Source organism: Lagenorhynchus albirostris, chromosome 1 (assembly GCF_949774975.1).
Source record: "Lagenorhynchus albirostris chromosome 1, mLagAlb1.1, whole genome shotgun sequence".
NCBI classification, from domain to species: Eukaryota; Metazoa; Chordata; class Mammalia; order Artiodactyla; family Delphinidae; genus Lagenorhynchus; species Lagenorhynchus albirostris.
Window position 1 is genome coordinate 154,270,501 of NC_083095.1, and position 20,508 is coordinate 154,291,008.

Consider the following 20,508-nt stretch of genomic DNA (forward strand, 5'->3'; position numbering starts at 1 on the left):
AATATTCCGTTTACATCTATATACCATATTTTTTCATCCCTTCTTCTGTTGCACTAGCACCTTCAGAGGGAATGGGACCGATCTCTTTTCTTTCAATTAAAAAAATACTCAACATGAGTCACACATGAATACATACATTTCAAAAGATCAAATCGCAAGAGCTTTTCATGAAATCCATTCCTTCCATGTAATCTCTTTATTTCTCAACTGACTTGGAGTCTTCACTAAGCTACATTGTTCCAGGAATTTATTACGCATGAAATATTCAGGCAAGAGGTTCCTTTAAGTTCCACGTGAGCAACTGTTTCGCCTGAAGTGGTGATTACTTCATCCTTGTGCACACCAAGGAAATCAGCCCTGTCTGGGTCAGGGCAGAACAGGGATGCTGTGTTCCCACTAAATCCACAGCCCCTGGAGGCTGCCAGTCGGGATCTCTCCCATGCTTTGTTACACTGATGCCAAATGACTCCCAAAACCCAACAGGCAAGGAGATTTGCCACTAAACACACAGCACCAACAAACCAAAACTGCCTCAACGTTAATCTGCTCTAAAAAGATACCAGATCTCCCCCTTCAAGTGCCACTAGCCATCCCATGTAACTTTTTCTTGCAAGGATAATTCCTTAGTGTGCCTGACGTAGAGCTTCTTAAAAAATTTAATTAAATGGCAAATTAAGAATGTTATCTTTCCATGCGAGTAGCTAAGAATGATGCCAGGCAGCACTTTAATCTGTTGTAGGTATTACTGGAGCATAAGCACAAGAGGTTTCAAACCGAAGAGTTACTCAGAGAGAGAAGCAGGATGGAAGCTCAGCACGTACCACTTGCAGGATGCTGGAGACACTTTCCCAGTCGGCTTCCACAATGTTGCTGCCACCATCCACCATGCCCTGGTAACCCTGGGGGAGGGAAGGAACATCTTTTTAAGACTGGGTTCAACTGTGTTGAGACATTAACTGATCCATGAGTTACGTCAAATGGAAACTCCGATGACAATGAATCCAAATTCCTAAGAGCCCTGTGGTGAGAGAACACAGCGTAACACTAGTGCTCCTTCCAAGCCCTACATTGTGGGAAAGCCTCTTAAGTTTCAACTCCGACACTGGGAATTTCCACCCAGACTCCTCCAGAGTAGCACAGGGAGTCAGATAGTTTGCCTGGTGTCTACTGGCTCCTGAGAGATTGAAAAGGGACGTATTTACCCTGACACTGTTGGTGACTCAACACAGACTCACGGAGAGCAGTGGTGTCAATCGCACCGCGTACAGGAAGGCATCTGCCGGGTAATCCGCGACTCTCCACACACGTGAAATAGGGTCTAAAGGCACAGCTGGATGTCACCCCATCCTCATCTGCCTTACCTTCCAACTAGTGCCAGTTTACTACACTGAGGGGAGACCCTGAGTCAATCTGGACGACGATGCACATTTGACCAAAGACAATTACATTTCAACTCTAAATGCATCTCATTCTCCTCACAGATTGTCCAAGATCAAGAAGGATCCTGCGCCACAGCTAAGACTTGGCACGGCCAAATAAATACTTTTTTTTTTTTTTTTTTTTTTTAAAAAAAAGGAATGACAGTAATGTTCATTTGCATCTCTATCTATGTGACTCACCTTCCAGGGCATTTACCCCTGAAAAGGAATAGGCATTAGCCATTTAGAAAAGTTTATCATAATAGATTATTGTTGTGGATTCCTATCTCCTGCCTAGTGAAAGTCAAGAGGGAAGGAAAAAAAGGAATACACATTTTTAAAAATGAAACAGCCCATGGAGTATGGAGCAAAAATTAATCAACAGTGCAGCCACCTGTATGGGTGATCAATTTGCATATTTATAGGTGTAAAATTTCCAACAAAATATAATACATATTATGTATGATATATGACATTATAATTCTTATGTATAACAGTAGGTTATAAAACCTAACACTAGATTATAGACATTTATTTATATATTTCATATATAATATACACATATTATATATCATAAACTTTTGTAAATGAACCTGCTCTCAGCTTCTCCCTTTTCTATTTGATTCCATGCTCGTTCCCTTTCCTAGCTGTCACATATTAACACAAGACTATACACACATGCACATATGTATTTATATATTGATACATTATATATAATAAATATCAGTCATTATATACAGTATAATTATATTACACACATTATATTAATTACAATACAATACATATAATATCAATATTGTATAGAAATACATCTATACCCATGTGTGTGTGTACAGTCTAGTGCTACACACGTGACAGACGCTCCCTCGGCCTCAGGATGGGCTGGGACAGGGACTCCCACAGCCTGGCCTTCACGGAGAAGCAGTGGAACTTCCTCCAGACACACCTCGGTCCAACTCTAAGATCGCTTTTATCTTTCTGTCCCCATCTCCCTTCTTTCTGGAAACCGTAGACGGTGTACATTTTTAGCCTGTTCCATTTAAAGTACTGAGCCTGGTATGGCTGTTACCATGGAGTGCAAGGGTGACAAGCGTGAGTGTGATGTGATCCAGCACCCCCATCCCCCCGAGAGGGAACACTTATCAGAGGTGTTGTTTAAGTTGCATCCCGGCATGTAAGCTACCTGGGACAGGCTGGCCCGCAGACCACCCTGCCACTCCAGGAGTGGGAGCAAAACAAGATCCTCTCCTCTTCTAAGTGGCCCCCAGGGAGCTTCTTTCCACAGAATATTAAAAATAGGTAGACAGACAGATGATAGGCAGCTAGACAGTGGCGGACAGATAACCGACAGTAGGTGACAGGTGACTTGGATCAGAGATACTGGCAGAGGATAGACAGGAGAGAGAGGGAGAATGTGGCTTTAGGGCTGCCCTTTCAACGACCTCTCCCTCCTCCAGACTCCCAGGCCTCTGGTGGGAATGACGCTCACCCTGCGTGCACAGGGCAACTGAACAAACCACAGTCAGTGGACGTTCGTTTCCAAGATGCCTGGGAGGCAGGGAAGGAGAAGGCGAGCAGCCCCGGGACCTGGGGCCAAGTTTCAGACCCTCGGCTGCTGTGCTGACATGCACCCTGCAGGGAGGGGTGATGTTTAATCATCCAAACCCAAGTGCTTCTGAGAATGAGAGGAAACTTGACGGTGATTCAGTCCGAACAGCTGGCACAAAACCAGACCGACTCTGGCAGAGCAGGATGGGGAACTGGGCTGACCCGAAGGTCTTGACAAAACAGATAGTGAAAATCTTCTAATGCCTTCACACTGATAGCCACCGGGGAGATTTCTGCACACTCAGCCCTAGTTAATAAAGAGACTAGGGAACCAGTCCCCTAGTCTCCTACAAGGATGCTTACAAGGATGACGTCGACATAGCTACAGGGTCAGGGACTGCCCTGGGGCCGTGTCAGCCGTGCAGGTGACAGCAGCAACTTTTAGATGATTCCTGCAGCACCTGCTTCTTAGCCAAGCACCGGGACGGTTAGCTGCTTAATACCTGCCCTATGGGGAATGGAAACATTTCCTTTCCCTTGATTATTTCTGAGAATTTAAATACGGATCTAATAAAAAAACATCTGCAAATCCCTTTGCTCCTACAGTGAGAACACGGCAAACCGTTCTCCAGACCGGAACGCTTATTCTGAGAAGTAAAATGTTCTCCAGAAAGAATCTGCTTATTTTGTGTAGCCTAAATACATACAATAAAGAAAGTGACTAAGAAAGTGGATGATTTTGCGAGTGTTGCACTCAAAGCAGCTCTCTATTGTGCCCATGGGCTGGGTCATAGGAAATGACTCACTCACTGTAGTTTGTGAAGTTGTTAGGCCCATGGAACATCTGAATAACAACTACCCACTACAGTTTTAAGTTGTCTTTTGCTAACACAGAAGATGTTACTAAGTGAGGGAGACTAGTTTTACACAAATGTACCATGATTTATAAATTCAGAGGAGGTTTTGCAAGTCTCCTCAGAAGGTTGAACACTCACTGTGACACAGCCAGAGCCCAAAATACTTTCTCAAATTCTGTTTCAGGATCCGCCTTCCGAGCCAGTTCTACGATTCACACCAGAAAGGCAAACCGTAAAACACTGGAAGCCACGCTTAGCTTTGGACCAAAAATAACACTGTCTCGTTGGTCCTGGTTCATAACGGGACCCCAGGAGACCCTCGGCTGGTTGTATCAAATCCAGCGCTGATCTAAGAACATGCCAGAGGCTCTGAAAACATCTTGACTTCTTGTCTGGGATTGTTTTGAGCAAAACAGGCACAGTCTCTCAAAGGATTATGTAGGAGAGGCTGCCACATGTAGGGGTATTTATAGGCATTTGTTAAATCCGTTCTAAATAGGGTAAGAGTTAGTCCACCTGAGGGTGGCTTTCGCTTATAAGAAACCGCAGGTGTACTGTTTAAAATTATAGACCCAGAGGGAAATTACGATCTTGTGCTATGGCAAAGTTGGCTTTTTAAAAAATTTTATTTTTAATTTATCTCATTCTGAGAGAAAAATTACAGTTTTATGCTATAACAAAGTTGGCTTTAAAAAAATTTTAATTTATCTTATTTTCATTTTTTCTGGGAGGTATATATCTATATATAATTATGGTATCACTAGTGTTTACATTTGTCCAGACTCAAACCGTACATATTTACTATGTACAGTCCTTTGTATATCGATTATACTTTAATAAAACTTAAAAAAGATATTTGCAATATACACCAATTGAAGACAAAGGTGCAGGTGAAAGAAAATTACTGGTATTTTAACTCTGCCTGATGGCAACTTTGCCTTCATTTTTCTGATTACTTTCAAAGAGACGAAGTCTAATAGCCCGCCTCTAGTCCTTTCTACTTATAGCCCACTGAATTAGTTGAATTAAATACAGAAGCTTTAAGGCCAGTTCTTGCACTGAAGCCAGGTAAGATGCTTCTGCTCCGTTCAGTCTTGGCTTTTTGTTTCAGAAAACTGCCGGATGGGTCCCCACGTCTTCTCAACTCAGTGATGCTTTTCCCGAATCCTGGATTCTTCAGTCAGCAACTCTGTTTGAATGTCAAGCATTCCAAGGACCAGAGGAAACAATCGCTAAAAAGATAACAGTATCTAGAAAACACTTTGGAAGTGTGTTATCACTGACATTCAGAGACTTCTCCAGGGGTTCCAACTAAATACCTGTGTTTGTTTCCTACAGAATGAAGGTTTTCCAAGTTAATTCCTTAATAAATAAACTTTTCGCTTATAGGATTTAAGAGCCAGCACATAGAGGGGTTGGCTCTGACCTGCTCAAGGGTTAGTAAGTGCACTGTGCCGAGCCAGGTGTGGGTGCAGGAGAGACAGGCGGTGACGGCTCTCCATGCTGATGGTTTTCAAGGTTTGGGAATCATGAGTTTATTCAGCGCATAGGAGACTCATGCGCAGAACCTCAGATCACACACTTCCTCCCTCACCCAGAGCCTGCTCGGCCCCCACTAGGTTCTAAATGCACGGACGCCCTGGTCCAGGGAACCAAGTCACTCCTGCGTGCTGATTTCACAGCTTTGGGGAAAATGCCTTTGGGTTTGTCCTTGGTGAGATTTGGTCAACTCCAAACTTCTGAACGGGTTACAACACTACGAGTCATGGTACAGCCCTGAACTTTGTGCTTTTGGAAACCCAATGATTTATTGAGCCCTCTGGTGCTATTAGATTTCTTTAAGCCAAAGCTCATAATACACAGTTCCTGGTATGTTATAAACCAAAAGTCACAGCAGGACACAGCCAGTCGCATAAGCCAGCCCTCTTCTCTCACAGTGAATTATGTACTTAATTAGTGGTATCAGCTGGCAGGGCAGAGGCAGGGAGGGAGGTGATCTTTTTTGCAACTTGGGCACTAAAATGGTTCCTAGAACTAGGTGGTCTAAGCCCAAGGCAGATGTTGACGGTGTGAGGATCAAGCCAGATCACATGGGAAGGATTCAGCTGGACCTGGCAGGGGGCAGGCATGCAGTTAAAAAGGGTGCTCAGGGGGCTTCCCTGGTGGTGCAGTGGTTGAGAGTCTGCCTGCTAATGCAGGGGACACGAGTTCGGGCCCTGGTCTGGGAGGATCCCACATGCCGCGGAGCAACTGGGCCCGTGAGCCACAACTACTGAGCCTGCGCGTCTGGAGCCTGTGCTCCATAACAGGAGAGGCCACGACAGTGAGAGGCCCGCGCACTGCGATGAAGAGTGGCCCCCGCTTGCCACAACTAGAGAAAGCCCTTGCACAGAAAGGAAGACCCAACACAGCCAAAAATAAATAAATTAATTTTTTAAAAAAAGAAAAAAAAGGAAGGTAGCAAGTAGAGAGTATCTATAAAAAAAAAAAAAAAAGGTGCTCAGGGCCGTAAGAGTTCACTCTTCCAGGCGTGCATAAGCCAGCCTGCCACCAAGAAGGTAGGTCTCGCCCTGCATTCCCCAGGTCATCCACCTTTTGTGAATTAATTTAAAGAACTCAACCAATCCAGCAAGGGGCACGTCAGCCAAAGGGCCAGGCGGCACCGCCTCTCTCCCAGCTGCACAGAGAAGCTTCTACCTATACCTTCCAGCATCACCGTTACAATTTTTAGACAGGCGGTTAGTGGTTAAGGAGTTCTGTCTTTCAACAAGTTAAAATGCAGAAATGGTACGTGTAAAACCTCAAGGAAATGAGACAACTTGATTCTGGTCACCTCTCTTGGCCTTCACAGAACTATTGGGGCACAGGTGAGGGTGGTGACCGCAGGCGAGAGCAAAGGGGTGACAAAGCCAGACACGTCCCCAAAGTTGACCTTCTAACCTGCTCTCTGTGCGGGTGGGTGGCTTTACCATCTGTCCTGCCCACACATCCCAGGATCACAGGACACCCAGCAAAGCCACCTGCGTCTCCCTCCCTCCCTCCCTCCTGCTCGAATCCCCTGCAGGGACGAGCCCGGGGTTCCGACAGAAGAGCGGAGGTGGCGGTGGGATGAACTGGGAGATTGGGATTGAGATATATGCACTAATATGTATAAAATAGATAACTAATAAGAACCCGCTGCATAAAAAATAAATAAAATAAAATAAAATTAAAAAAAAAAAGAGCGGAACCTCAGCTTCTGGGCAGGACTGCCCACGCTGCCCTCCCTGGGAAAGTGAGTTTTTGTTGTCCTTTGGTCACAATGTGACATTTCTCACTTGAAAAATTGTGAAAGCGGGCAGCTCACCATATACAAGAAGAAAAATAATGTGCCTTTGTGGCAAACAGAGGCAAGGAAGGGAGACAGGGTACCAGTCTATTAACTGACAGCTAAAGCTTGCTCATCATCATAGGATGCCAGGCCGGGATGCTCAGGGCCCTGACCAAGTACAGCTCAGATTCCAGGCTGGTCCGAGAGGGACCCAGGGCTCCCGTGAGAAAGCCGCTCACTGGACCTCCTGTGATGGCCGAGGAGACCAGAACGTTAGCTCCTAATCTTGTTCTGATGTCCCTGTTCTTTTACAGTAGGAAGTCCTGACTCACCTCACCCATTTAGAATGTGTTGTTTGTAATAAGAAGATTAGCTGCTGAAAGTGATGCTCTACTCCTAACCTTTCTTCAATGGGTGACGATGGGTGGGCCTGATATTCACAAATGCTGGGCTTGAGGAGGGCCAAGCCGTTACGAGTTCTTTTAAAGAGGAAAGACTTTTAAGTTAGTCATAGATAAAGAGCTATAATAAGAATAATGACTTCTTTTAATCTGCAGGAAAATCTGCACCTAATAGGATGTTGACCCTGCATATTAAATGAAACACATCTAGACTATTTCTGTAGCCGAGATCAGAGCAGGTAACTTAAGGACTCTGCCCACCCTGATTCTCATCCACCTAAACCTGGGACAGTCCACCCTGAGCACAGTCTTCTGCAAAAGGTGTGTGATGTACTCGCCCTCACTGTCTCCAAGAAGCTTAAGGCACCTGTACCTAAGGAAAACCCCTATCTTAAAAGGAAAAAACAAATAAATCTACAAGTGGCTTGGTAGGTGGAAAGAACGGGTTAATCCACACCCCACCCCAACCCTCCCCGGAATGGCGCCCAAGGGCTGGCATGTATCACACGTAGACTTGTTCCAGATTTACAGCAGGCCCGGTGGCAGCCAGACAGAACAAATCCCGTGCCAGACCTTTAGCAGAAATACCAGTGTTTTCCGATCAATATGCTTCCCACATGCTTTCTACTCAAGAAAAAGCCAAAAAACCTCCATTTAAATAATTGATGCTGACCTGTTTAACTGGTTTGATGTTGGTAACCTGGAAAGCTCTAGCTGAACTTAGAAACTAGACTAGGCATGGACAAATGTGCTGGATAAATTACCAAATGATTCTTTAAAAAAAAAACACACAAAACCAAACGTCTTCTAAATTTGAGCCCCAGTGGGTATAGGATGGTGGTCCCCAACTAGAGGACATCTGCTGACATCTGGAGACATTTCTGGCTGTCACTGCTGTGGGCTTGGGGGTGGTCCTGGCTTCCGGTGGGCAGAGGCTCTAACCAGGCTGCACAGCCCAGCACCTGCACCCCCCCAGATCCTCCAGCTGCAGGTGCCAACACTGCTGCGGCCAGGAAGGAAGCCATGCCCGACGGGATGTGACCCAGACTGCAGACATGTGGACGTCCACAGTCCTGAGACGGTCCACAGGGAAGTGATTCACCTGAGCCCCTAGTTCTGTGCCTGGTAACAACCAGAGGAGTCGAAGGCACCTGTAGCATCATGGCCCCCTTGCCCGGTTTGTGCACAGATTTTTTCCAAGTGCAGGAAGGGTAAATATGATTTTCACCAGATAGACGAGGAAGCAGGGCCAGGTTAACGTGTTGATTCCCAGCCATTGGCTACATATGTGGGTCCACAATCACTTCCCCAAACCCTAGGGGTGGGAAGTGCGCCAGAATTTTGAAGGCTGGGATTTTAAGAAGCAGTATGGACATTCCATGTCACCTGGCACTGTCAGCAGCGTGAACAAGCCTTCCCATTCCCCTCCTGCCCCCTCCACCGCCCCGGGGACAGTCACACTAGAGGGCGAGTCTGGGTTACATGCAGCTCCACCAAGGATTGCTGCCCAAATGAGTTCGGGAAAAACTGGCAGGTTTTAGAGATTTTTGGATTCCAGAACTACAGATGCAGAGTCGTTACACCTGTAGTGAAGCGGTGATTGGATTTAGGGAGATAATGTTGATACTGTCAGTGCCCAGGCCCTGGGTTGAGTGATCCCTGAGGCAAGGCTGACACTGAGGACCCCCTTCCATGGGGACATAAACAACAGGCCCTGTTCACTAGAATCACTCTTTTTGGGGTGGGGGAGGGGGTGTCATGAGAAGCACGGCACCACCTCCTAACAGGCGATTTCGGTTCAACTGTGTCCACCTCTAGGCTGTTTCTATTTCCCTCCAGAACATACGAACCTCAAAGTTCTGACCATTCCTAGGGCCGACCCACAAAGGCTGTGCTCAGTTGGATGCTCTGAGATGCCCGTAAAGCGGTTATCATGAGAATCAGACTCACTCCGATGCTGCTCCACACAAGGGTTCTCTTTGGCATCTTCCTGATGGAGGAACCACAGAATTCCCTGCTCCCTTAAAGGGGGTGTATCTGTTCAGACTCAGGATGCCTTACGGCCCACCTGAGGGTGGGCAGGAAGCGGGGCTCCCACCGGCCGACCGTCCCCTCACCCCCACTCACCCTCATCCTGAGAGGACGTGAAGAGTGCAGCCCCAGGACATCAGGAATAAGATCCCCGTTACCCATGAGTAAAGTGGGCCCAGGAGCCCTTTCTGGTTGGCAACGTGGGAATAAGTCTGGCTTCTCTGTGTCGAGATTTCTCCAAAGTGAGCCCAAATGTTCTTAAAAGGGAGTCCAAGTGTTGGTAGGCTCAGTCCCACCTGATACATCCCCCTTCAATTCCTTCATTTTGAAATGTACAAAGTCTGGTAGGTATAAGTCAAAATATACCACAATGTCCCCAGAATACAGACACAGCCGCAGGACACAGTGCCAATAAAAAACTAAAACCAAACCAAAACAAAAACAACAAAACCCTTTGATCTGAGAAAGATGATGTAAAGTTGACTAGGCACTACATTGGTTGCAGTCCCCACAGATGCCCCACCCCCCGACTCCTCCCACCGACCTTCATGCCAAACACAGATGTGGCCCTTGGTTTAAGGCAGGGCATCACTGACTCTCGGCATCCCTGACGCATCCCACGCGATGTGGCATGTTGAGCAGCATCCCTGGCCCACGAGATGCCAGTGGCACCACCAGCCCCCTAATAACGGGACGATCAAAGACTGTCTCCAAGGCACCAATGTCTGGGGGTGAGACATGCCCCCATCACTGGTTTGATGGGGGTGTGAGCTCCCATCTCAGCCCTGCCAGCACCGAGGACTGACACAGAGAAACTGAACCACCCACAACCAGTCCGCTTCCTCAATGAAGTAATTAAACCGACTTCCTTCCCTTCCCTCCTGGACCTGCAAGTTGGTCTTGAAGATCAAATGAGTCACTGTTGCCCCCGCCAGGGAGGCAACAAGAAGGGCAGTGGGCTAGGTGATCAAAGGTTTCCTGGAGAACAGGCTGCAAACCGGAAGCCTAAGGACATTCGTCTACTGCAAGTCTGAAAGCATTTTGTTACTCGGAACAGAAAAGCCTGATCTAAGGGTGCTCCACCCTCAGATGTTTAAAGCACGTTCACTCATCAGGCCAGCCTGGGGTGACTTCTGTCAATTTCTAGGGCAGAGCAACCCCTCCCCAAAGTAAAATAAAACAAAAAGGCAGAGGAAACTGTATGCCACGCACACTCTCCAGTAGCAGCAGGAAAAGAATCAGCTTCAAGGTCAGAGGAAGGGGAAGAAGCAAGGTACGCGAGTTCATCACGGCGGCTAACGTGCTCCCTCCATGTTAATGGTGGGGCCATGGCTGCCAGGCAAGGCCCAGGATAGAGGGGCATGAGGACAGTTTGACCCTAAACATATCCCAATAGAAAACAACAAAACTATAGCTCTGTAAAGGCTTTGATAAGACCCACTGTTTCAACATTGTCCAAATCAGGTGAATACAAACCCCAAGCCCACAGAAACACAGTTTTAAAAAGCAAACCGGGAGGAGGAACCAAGATGGCGGAGTAGAAGGACGTGCTCTGACTCCCTCTTGCGAGAACACCAGAATCACAACTAGCTGCTGGACAATCATCGACAGAAAGACACTGGAACTCACCAAAAAAGATACCCCACATCCAAAGACAAAGGAGAAGCCACAATGAGACAGTAGGAGCGGCGCAATCACAGTAAAATCAAATCCCATAACTGCTGGGTGGGTGACTCACAGACTGGAGAACACTTATACCACAGAAGTCCACCCACTGGAGTGAAGGTTCTGAGCCCTGCGTCAGGCTTCCCAACCTGGGGGTCCGGCAACGGGAGGAGGAATTCCTAGAGAATCAGACTTTGAGGCCTAGTGGGAATTGATTGCAGGACTTCGACAGGATTGGGGGAAACAGAGACTCCACTCTTGGAGGGCACACACAAAGTAGTGTGTGCATTGGGACCCAGGGGCAGGAGCAATGAACCCAGGGGAGACTGAACCAGACCTACCTGCTAGTGTTGGAGGGTCTCCTGCAGAGGCAGCGGCGGGGGCGGAGGGGGGGAGGTTGTGGCTCACCATGGGGACAAGGACACTGGCAGCAGAAGTTCTGGGAAGTAATCCTTGGTGTGAGCCCTCCCAGAGTCCGGCATTAGCCCCACCAAAGAGCCCAGGTAGGCTCCAATGTTGGACTGTCTCAGGCCAAACAACCAACAGGGACGGAACCCAGCCCCACCCATCAACAGTCAAGTGGATTAAAGTTTTACTGAGCTCTGCCCACCAGAGCAACAGTCAGCTCTACCCACCACCAGTCCCTCCCATCAAACCTCTTAGATAGCCTCATCCACCAGAGGACAGAGAGCAGAAGCAAGAAGAACTACAATCCTGCAGCCTGTGGAACAAAAACCACATTCACAGAAATACAGACAAGATGAAAAGACAGAGGGCTATGTACCAGAAGAAGGAACAAGATAAAACCCCAGAAAAACAACTAAATGAAGTGGAGATAGGCAACCTTCCAGAAAAAGAATTCAGAATAATGATAGTGAAGATGATCCAGGACCTCGGGGGGTGGGGGGGAACAATGGAAGCAAAGATCGAGAAGATACAAGAAATGTTTACCAAAGACCTAGAAGAATTAAAGAACAAACAAACAGAGGTGAACAATACAATAACTGAAAACTACACTAGAAGGAATCAATAGCAGAATAACTGAGGCAGAAGAACGGATAAGTGACCTGGAAGACAGAATGGTAGAATTCACTGCCAAGGAAAAGAATAAAGAAAAAGAATGAATAGAAATGAAGAAAACCTAAGAGACCTCTGGGACAACATTAAATGCAACAACATTTGCATTATATGGGTCCCAGAAGGAGAAGAGATAGAGAAAGGACATGAGAAAATATTTGAAGAGATTATAGTCGAAAACGTCCCTAACATGGGAAAGGAAACAGCCACCCAAGTCCAAGAAGCAGGGCAAGTCCCATACAGGATAAACCCAAGGAGAAACATGCCGAGACACCTAGTAATCAAATTGACAAAAATTAAAGACAAATATTATTGTAAGCAGCAAGGGAAAAATGACAAATAACATACAAGGGAACTCCCATAAGGTTAACAGCTGATTTTGCAGCAGAAACTCTACAAGCCAGAAGAGAATTCAGCACCACCAAACCAGCTCTACAACAAATGCTAAAGGATCTTCTCTAAGTGGGAAACACAAGAGAAGAAAAGGATCTACAAAACAAACCCAGGGGGCATGACGGAAGATGGCGGAAGAGTAAGACGCGGAGATCACCTTCCTCCCCACAGATACACCAGAAATACATCTACACGTGGAACAACTCCTACAGAACACCTACTGAAGGCTGGCAGAAGACCTCAGACCTCCCAAAAGGCAAGAAACTCCCCACGTACCTGGGTAGGGCAAAAGAAAAAACAGAGACAAAAGAATAGGGACGGCACCTGCACCAGTGGGAAGGAGCGGTGAAGGAGGAAAAGTTTCCACACTCTAGGTAGCCCCTTCGCGGGCGGAGACTGCGGGAGGCGGAGGGGGGAGCTTCGAAGCTGCGGAGGAGAGCGCAGCCACAGGGGTGCGGAGGGCAAAGCGGGGATATTCCCGCACAGAGGATCGGTGCCGACCGGCACTCACCAGCCCGAGAGGCTTGTCTGCTCACCCGCCGGGGCGGGCGGGGCTGCGAGCTGAGGCCGGAGCGCAGGGAGAGGACTGGGGTTGGCGGCTTGAACATAGCCTGAAGGGGTTAGTGCACCACAGCTAGCCGGGAGGGAGTCCGGGGAAAAGCCTGCACCTGCAGAAGAGGCAGGAGACTTTTCCTTCCCTCTTTGTTTCCTGGGGCGTGAGGAGAGGGGTTTAAGAACGCTGCTTAAAGGAACTCCAGAGACGGGCGCGAGCCGCGGCTGAAAGCGCGGACCCCAGAGACGGGCGCGAGCCGCGGCTGAAAGCGCGGAATCCAGAGACGGGCGCAAGCCGCGGCTAAAAGCGCGGACCCCAGAGGCGGGCGGGAGACGTTAAGGCTGCTGCCGCCGCCACCAAGGGGCCTGTGTGCGAGCACAGGTCACTCTCCACACCCCTCTTCCGCGGAGCCTGTGCAGCCCGCCACTGCCGGGTTCCCGGGATCCAGGGACAACTTCCCCGGGAGAGCGCACAGCGCGCCTCAGGCTGGTGCAAAGTCACGCCGGCCTTTGCCACCGCAGGCCCGCCCCGCACTCTGTGCCCCTCCGTCCCCGCCGGCCTGAGTGCGCCAGAGCCCCCAATCAGCGGCTCTTTTAACCCCATCCTGTCTGAGCAAAAAACAGACGCCCTCCAGCGATCTACACGCAGTGGCAGGGCCAAATCCAAAGCTTAGCCCTGGGAGCTGTGAGAACAAAGAAGAGAAAGGGAAATCTCTCCCAGCAGCCTCAGAAGCAGCGGATTAAAGCTCCACAATCAACTTGATGTACCCTGCATCTGTGGAATACCTGAATAGACAACCAATCATCCCAAATTAAGGAAGTGGACTTTAGGAGCAAGATCTATGATTTTTTCCCCTTTCCTCTTTTTGTGAATGTGTATGTGTATGCTTCTGTGTGAGATCTTGTCTGTATAGTCTTGCTTCCACCATTTGTCCTAGGGTTCTATCCGTCCATGTTTTTTAAATTTTTTTCTTAATAATTAATTTTAATAACCTTATTATACTTTACCTTCGTTCTTTCTTTCTTTCTTTCCGTCCTTCCTTCCCTCCTTTAGACAACGAATCATCCCAAATTGAGGAGGTGGTCTCTGACAGCAAGATTTAGGATTTTTCCCCATTTACCTCTTTTAGTGAGGGTGTATGTGTATGCTTCTGTGTAAGATTTTGTCTGTATAGCTTTGCTTCCAACATTTGTCCTAAGGTTCTTTCCGTCCCTTTTTCTCTAAATAAGAAGTTTTTAATTCAATAACTTTATTATACTTTATTTTATTTTTACTGTATCTTCTTTCTTTCTGTCTTTTTTCCTTCTTTCCCTCCTTCCTTCCTTCCTCCCTCCCTCCCTCCTTTCTTTCCTTCTTGCCTTCTTGCCTTCTTTGCTTCTTTCTTTCTTTCTTCCTTCCTTCCTACCCTCCTTTCCTTCTTTCTTTCCTCATACTTCTACTAATTCCTTCTACTTTTTCTCCCTTTTATCCTGAGCCTGTGGATGAAAAGCTTTTGGTGCTCCAGCCAGGAGGCAGGGCTCTGCCTCTGAGGTAGGACAGCCAACTTCAGGACACTGATCAACAAGAGACCTCCCAGCTCCACATAATATCAAACGGCGAAAATCTCCCAGAGACCTTCATCTTAACACCAGCACCCAGCTTCACTCAACGACCAGCAAGCCACAGTGCTGGAAAACCTATGCCAAACAACTAGCAAAACAGGAACACAACCCCACCCATTAGCAGAGAGGCTGCCTAAAATCATAATAAGGCCACAGACGCCCCCAAACACACCACCAGACGTGAACCTGCACACTAGAGAGACAAGATCCAGCCTCATCCACCACAACACAGGCACTAGCCCCCTCCACCAGGAAGCCTACACAACCCACTGAACCAACCTTAGCCACTGGAGACAGACATCAAAAACAGGAGGAACTACAAACCTGCAGCCTGCAAAAAGGAGACCCCAAACACAGTAAGATAAGCAAAATGAGAAGACAGAAAAACACACAGCAGATAAAGGAGCAAGATAAAAATGCACCAGACCTAACAAATGAAGAGGAAATAGGCAGTCTACCTGAAAGAGAATTCAGAATAATGATAGTAAGGTTGATCCGAAATCTTGGAGATAGAATGGACAATAGATTGGACAAAATGCAAGAATCAGTTAACAAGGACCTAGAAGAACTAAAGATGAAACAAGCAACGATGAACAACACAATAAATGAAATTAAAAGTACTCTAGATGGGATCAATAGCAGAATAACTGAGGCAGAAGAACGGATAAGTGACCTGGAAGATAAAATAGTGGAAATAACTACTGCAGAGCAGAATAAAGAAAAAAGAATGAAAAGAACTGAGGACAGTCTCAGAGACCTCTGGGACAACATTAAACGCACCAACATTCGAATTATAGGGGTTCCAGAAGAAGAAGAGAAAAAGAAAGGGACTGAGAAAATATTTGAAGAGATTATAGTTGAAAACTTCCCTAATATGGGAAAGGAAATAGTTAATCAAGTCCAGGAAGCACAGAGAGTCCCATACAAGATAAATACAAGGAGAAATACGCCAAGACACATATTAATCAAACTGTCAAAAATTAAATACAAAGAAAGCATATTAAAAGCAGCAAGGGAAAAACAACAAATAACACATAAGGGAATCCCCATAAGGTTAACAGCTGATCTCTCAGCAGAAACCCTACAAGCCAGAAGGGAGTGGCAGGACATACTGAAAGTGATGAAGGAGAAAAACATGCAGCCAAGACTACTCTACCCAGCAAGGATCTCATTCAGATTTGATGGAGAAATTAAAACCTTTACAGACAAGCAAAAGCTGAGAGAGTTCAGCACCACCAAACCAGCTTTACAACAAATGCTAAAGGATCTTCTCTAGGCAAGAAACACAAGAGAAGGAAAAGACCTATAATAACGAACCCAAAACAATTTAGAAAATGGGAATAGGAACATACATATCGATAATTACCTTAAATGTAAATGGACTAAATGCTCCCACCAAAAGATACAGATTAGCTGAATGGATACAAAAACAAGACCCTTATATATGCTGTCTACAAGAGACCCACTTCAGACCTAGAGACACATACAGACTGAAAGTAAGGGGATGGAAAAAGATATTCCATGCAAATGGAAGCCAAAAGAAAGCTGGAGTAGCAATTCTCATATCAGACAAAATAGACTTTAAAATAAGGACTATTAAAAGAGACAAAGAAGGACACTACATAATGATCAAGGGATCGATCCAAGAAGAAGATATAACAATTGTAAATATTTATGCACCCAACATAGGAGCACCTCAATACATTAGGCAAATACTAACAGCCATAAAAGGGGAAATCGACAGTAACACATTCATAGTAGGGGACTTAAACACCCCACTTTCACCCCTGGACAGATCATCCAAAATGAAAATAAATAAGGAAACACAAGCTTTAAATGATACATTAAACAAGATGGACTTAATTGATATTTATAGGACACTCCATCCAAAAACAACAGAATACACATTTTTCTCAAGTGCTCATGGAACATTCTCCAGGATAGATCATATCTTAGGTCACAAATCAAGCCTTGGTAAATTTAAGAAAATTGAAATTGTATCAAGTATCTTTTCTGACCACAACGCCATGAGACTAGATATCAATTACAGGAAAAGATCTGTAAAAAATACAAACACATGGAGGCTAAACAATACACTACTTAATAATGAAGAGATCACTGAAGAAATCAAAGAGGAAATCAAAAAATACCTAGAAACAAATGACAATGGAGATACAACGACCCAAAACCTGTGGGATGCAGCAAAAGCAGTTCTAAGGGGGAAGTTTATAGCAATACAAGCCCACCTTAAGAAGCAGGAAACATCTCGAATAAACAACCTAACCTTGCACCTCAAGCAATTAGAGAAAGAAGAACAAAAAAAACCCCAAAGCTAGCAGAAGGAAAGAAATCATAAAAATCAGATCAGAAATAAATGAAAAAGAAATGAAGGAAACAATAGCAAAGATCAATAAAACTAAAAGCTGGTTCTTTGAGAAGATAAACAAAATAGATAAACCACTAGCCAGACTCATCAAGAAAAAAAGGGAGAAGACTCAAATCAATAGAATTAGAAATGAAAAAGGAGAGGTAACAACTGACCCTGCAGAGATAAAAGAGATCATGAGAGATTACTACAAGCAACTCTATGCCAATAAAATGGACAATCTGGAAGAAATGGACAAATTCTTAGAAATGCACAACCTGCCAAGACTGAATCAGGAAGAAATAGAAAATATGAACAGACCAATCACAAGCACTGAAATTGAAACTGTGATTAAAAATCTTCCAACAAAGAAAAGCCCAGGACCAGATGGCTTCACAGGCGAATTCTATCAAACATTTAGAGAAGAGCTAACACCTATCCTTCTCAAACTCTTCCAAAATATAGCAGAGGGAGGACCACTCCCTAACTCCTTCTACGAGGCCACCATCACCTTGATACCAAAACCAGACAAGGATGTCACAAAGAAAGAAAACTACAGGCCAATATCACTGATGAACATAGATGCAAACATCCTCAACAAAATACTAGCAAACAGAATCCAACAGCACATTAAAAGGATCATACACCATGATCAAGTGGGGTTTATTCCAGGAATGCAAGGATTCTTCAATATACGCAAATCTATCAATGTGATAAACCATATTAACAAATTGAAGGAGAAAAACCATATGATCATCTCAATAGATGCAGAGAAAGCTTTTGACAAAATTCAACACCCATTTATGATAAAAACCCTGCAGAAAGTAGGCATAGAGGGAACTTTCCTCAACATAATAAAGGCCATATATGACAAGCCCACAGCAAACATCATCCTCAATGGTGAAAAACTGAAAGCATTTCCACTAAGATCAGGAACAAGACAAGGTTGCCCACTCTCACCACTATTATTCAACATTGTTTTGGAAGTTTTAGCCACAGCAATCAGAGAAGAAAAGGAAATAAAAGGAATCCAAATTGGAAAAGAAGAAGTAAAGCTGTCACTGTTTGCAGATGACATGATCCTATACATAGAGAACCCTAAAGATGCTACCAGAAAACTACTAGAGCTAATCAATGAATTTGGTAAAGTGGCAGGATACAAAATTAATGCACAGAAATCTCTGGCATTCCTATATACTAATGATGAAAAATCTGAAAGTGAAATCAAGAAAACACTCCCATTTACCATTGCAACAAAAAGAATAAAATATCTAGGAATAAACCTACCTAAGGAAACAAAAGACCTGTATGCAGAAAATTATAAGACACTGATGAAAGAAATTAAAGATGATATAAATAGATGGAGAGATATACCATGTTCTTGGATTGGAAGAATCAACATTGTGAAAATGACTCTACTACCCAAAGCAATCTATAGATTCAATGCAATCCCTATCAAACTACCACTGGCATTTTTCACAGAACTAGAACAAAAAATTTCACAATTTGTATGGAAACACAAAAGACCCCGAATAGCCAAAGCAATCTTGAGAACGAAAGAAGGAACTGGAGGAATCAGGCTCCCTGACTTCAGACTATACTACAAAGCTACAGTCATCAAGACAGTATGGTACTGGCACAAAAACAGAAAGATAGATCAATGGAACAGGATAGAAAGCCCAGAGATAAACCCATGCACATATGGACACCTTATCTTTGATAAAGGTGGCAGTAATGTACAATGGAGAAAGGACAGCCTCTTCAATAAGTGGTGCTGGGAAAACTGGACAGGTACATGTAAAAGCATGAGATTAGATCACTCCCTAACACCATACACAAAAATAAGCTCAAAATGGATTAAAGACCTAAATGTAAGGCCAGAAACTATCAAACTCTTAGAGGAAAACATAGGCAGAACACTCTATGACATAAATCAAAGCAAGATCCTTTCTGACCCACCTCCTAGAGTAATGGGAATAAAAACAAAAATAAACAAATGGGACCTAATGAAACTTCAAAGCTTTTGCACAGCAAAGGAAACCATAAACAAGACCAAAAGACAACCCTCAGAATGGGAGAAAATATTTGCAAATGAAGCAACCGACAAAGGATTAATCTCCAAAATTTACAAGCAGCTCATGCAGCTCAATAACAAGAAAACAAACAACCCAATCCAAAAATGGGCAGAAGACCTAAATAGACATTTCTCCAAAGAAGATATACAGACTGCCAACAAACACATGAAAGAATGCTCAACATCACTAATCATTAGAGAAATGCAAATCAAAACTACAGTGAGATATCATCTCACACCAGTCAGAATGGCCATCATCAAAAAATCTAGAAACAATAAATGCTGGAGAGGGTGTGGAGAAAAGGGAACCCTCTTACACTGTTGGTGGGAATGTAAATTGATACAGCCACTGTGGAGAACAGTATGGAGGTTCCTTAAAAAGCTACAAATAGAACTACCATATGACCCAGCAATCCCACTACTGGGCATATACCCTGAGAAAACCATAATTCAAAAAGAGACATGTACCAAAATGTTCATTGCAGCTCTATTTACAATAGCCCGGAGATGGAAACAACCTAAGTGCCCGTCATCGGATGAATGGATAAAGAAGATGTGGCACATATATACAATGGAATATTACTCAGCCATAAAAAGAAACGAAATTGAGCTATTTGTAATGAGGTGGATAGACCTAGAGTCTGTCATACAGAGTGAAGTAAGTCAGAAAGAGAGAGACAAATACCGTATGCTAACACATATATATGGAATTTAAGAAAAAAAAATGTCATGAAAAACCTAGGGGTAAAGCAGGAATAAAGACGCAGACCTCTTAGAGAACGGACTTGAGGTTATGGGGAGGGGGAAGGGTGAGCTGTGACAGGCCGAGAGAGAGTCATGGGCATATACACACTAACAAACACAGTAAGGTAGATAGCTAGTGGGAAGCAGCCGCATGGCACAGGGATATTGGCTCGGTGCTTTGTGACAGCCTGGAGGGGTGGGATGGGGAGGGTGGGAGGGAGGGAGACACAACAGGGAAGACATATGGGAACATATGTTTATGTATGACTGATTCACTTTGTTATAAAGCAGAAACTAACACACCATTGTAAAGCAATTATACCCCAATAAAGATGTAAAAAAAAAAAAAAAAAAAAATGGGCAGAAGACCTAAATAGACATTTCTCCAAAGAAGATATACAGACTGCCAACAAACACATGAAAGAATGCTCAACATCACTAATCATTAGAGAAATGCAAATCAAAACTACA

The 20,508-nt window shown here is 44.9% G+C and overlaps 1 protein-coding gene across 3 annotated transcripts in view; it reads right to left on the reverse strand.

The window, feature by feature from the left end:
* The window catches only part of PFKP (phosphofructokinase, platelet), a 132,795-nt gene that overhangs the window by 92,215 nt on the left and 20,072 nt on the right, over window positions 1-20,508 (reverse strand). For all 3 annotated transcript variants that reach the window (XR_009541880.1, XR_009541879.1, XM_060156350.1), the window contains exon 3: window positions 822-899. Coding sequence is in view for 1 of the 3 variants with exons in the window: in XM_060156350.1 (XP_060012333.1) it covers window positions 822-899 (78 nt within the window). In the remaining 2 variants the exon portion in view is untranslated. The remainder of the gene's footprint in view (window positions 1-821; window positions 900-20,508) is intronic.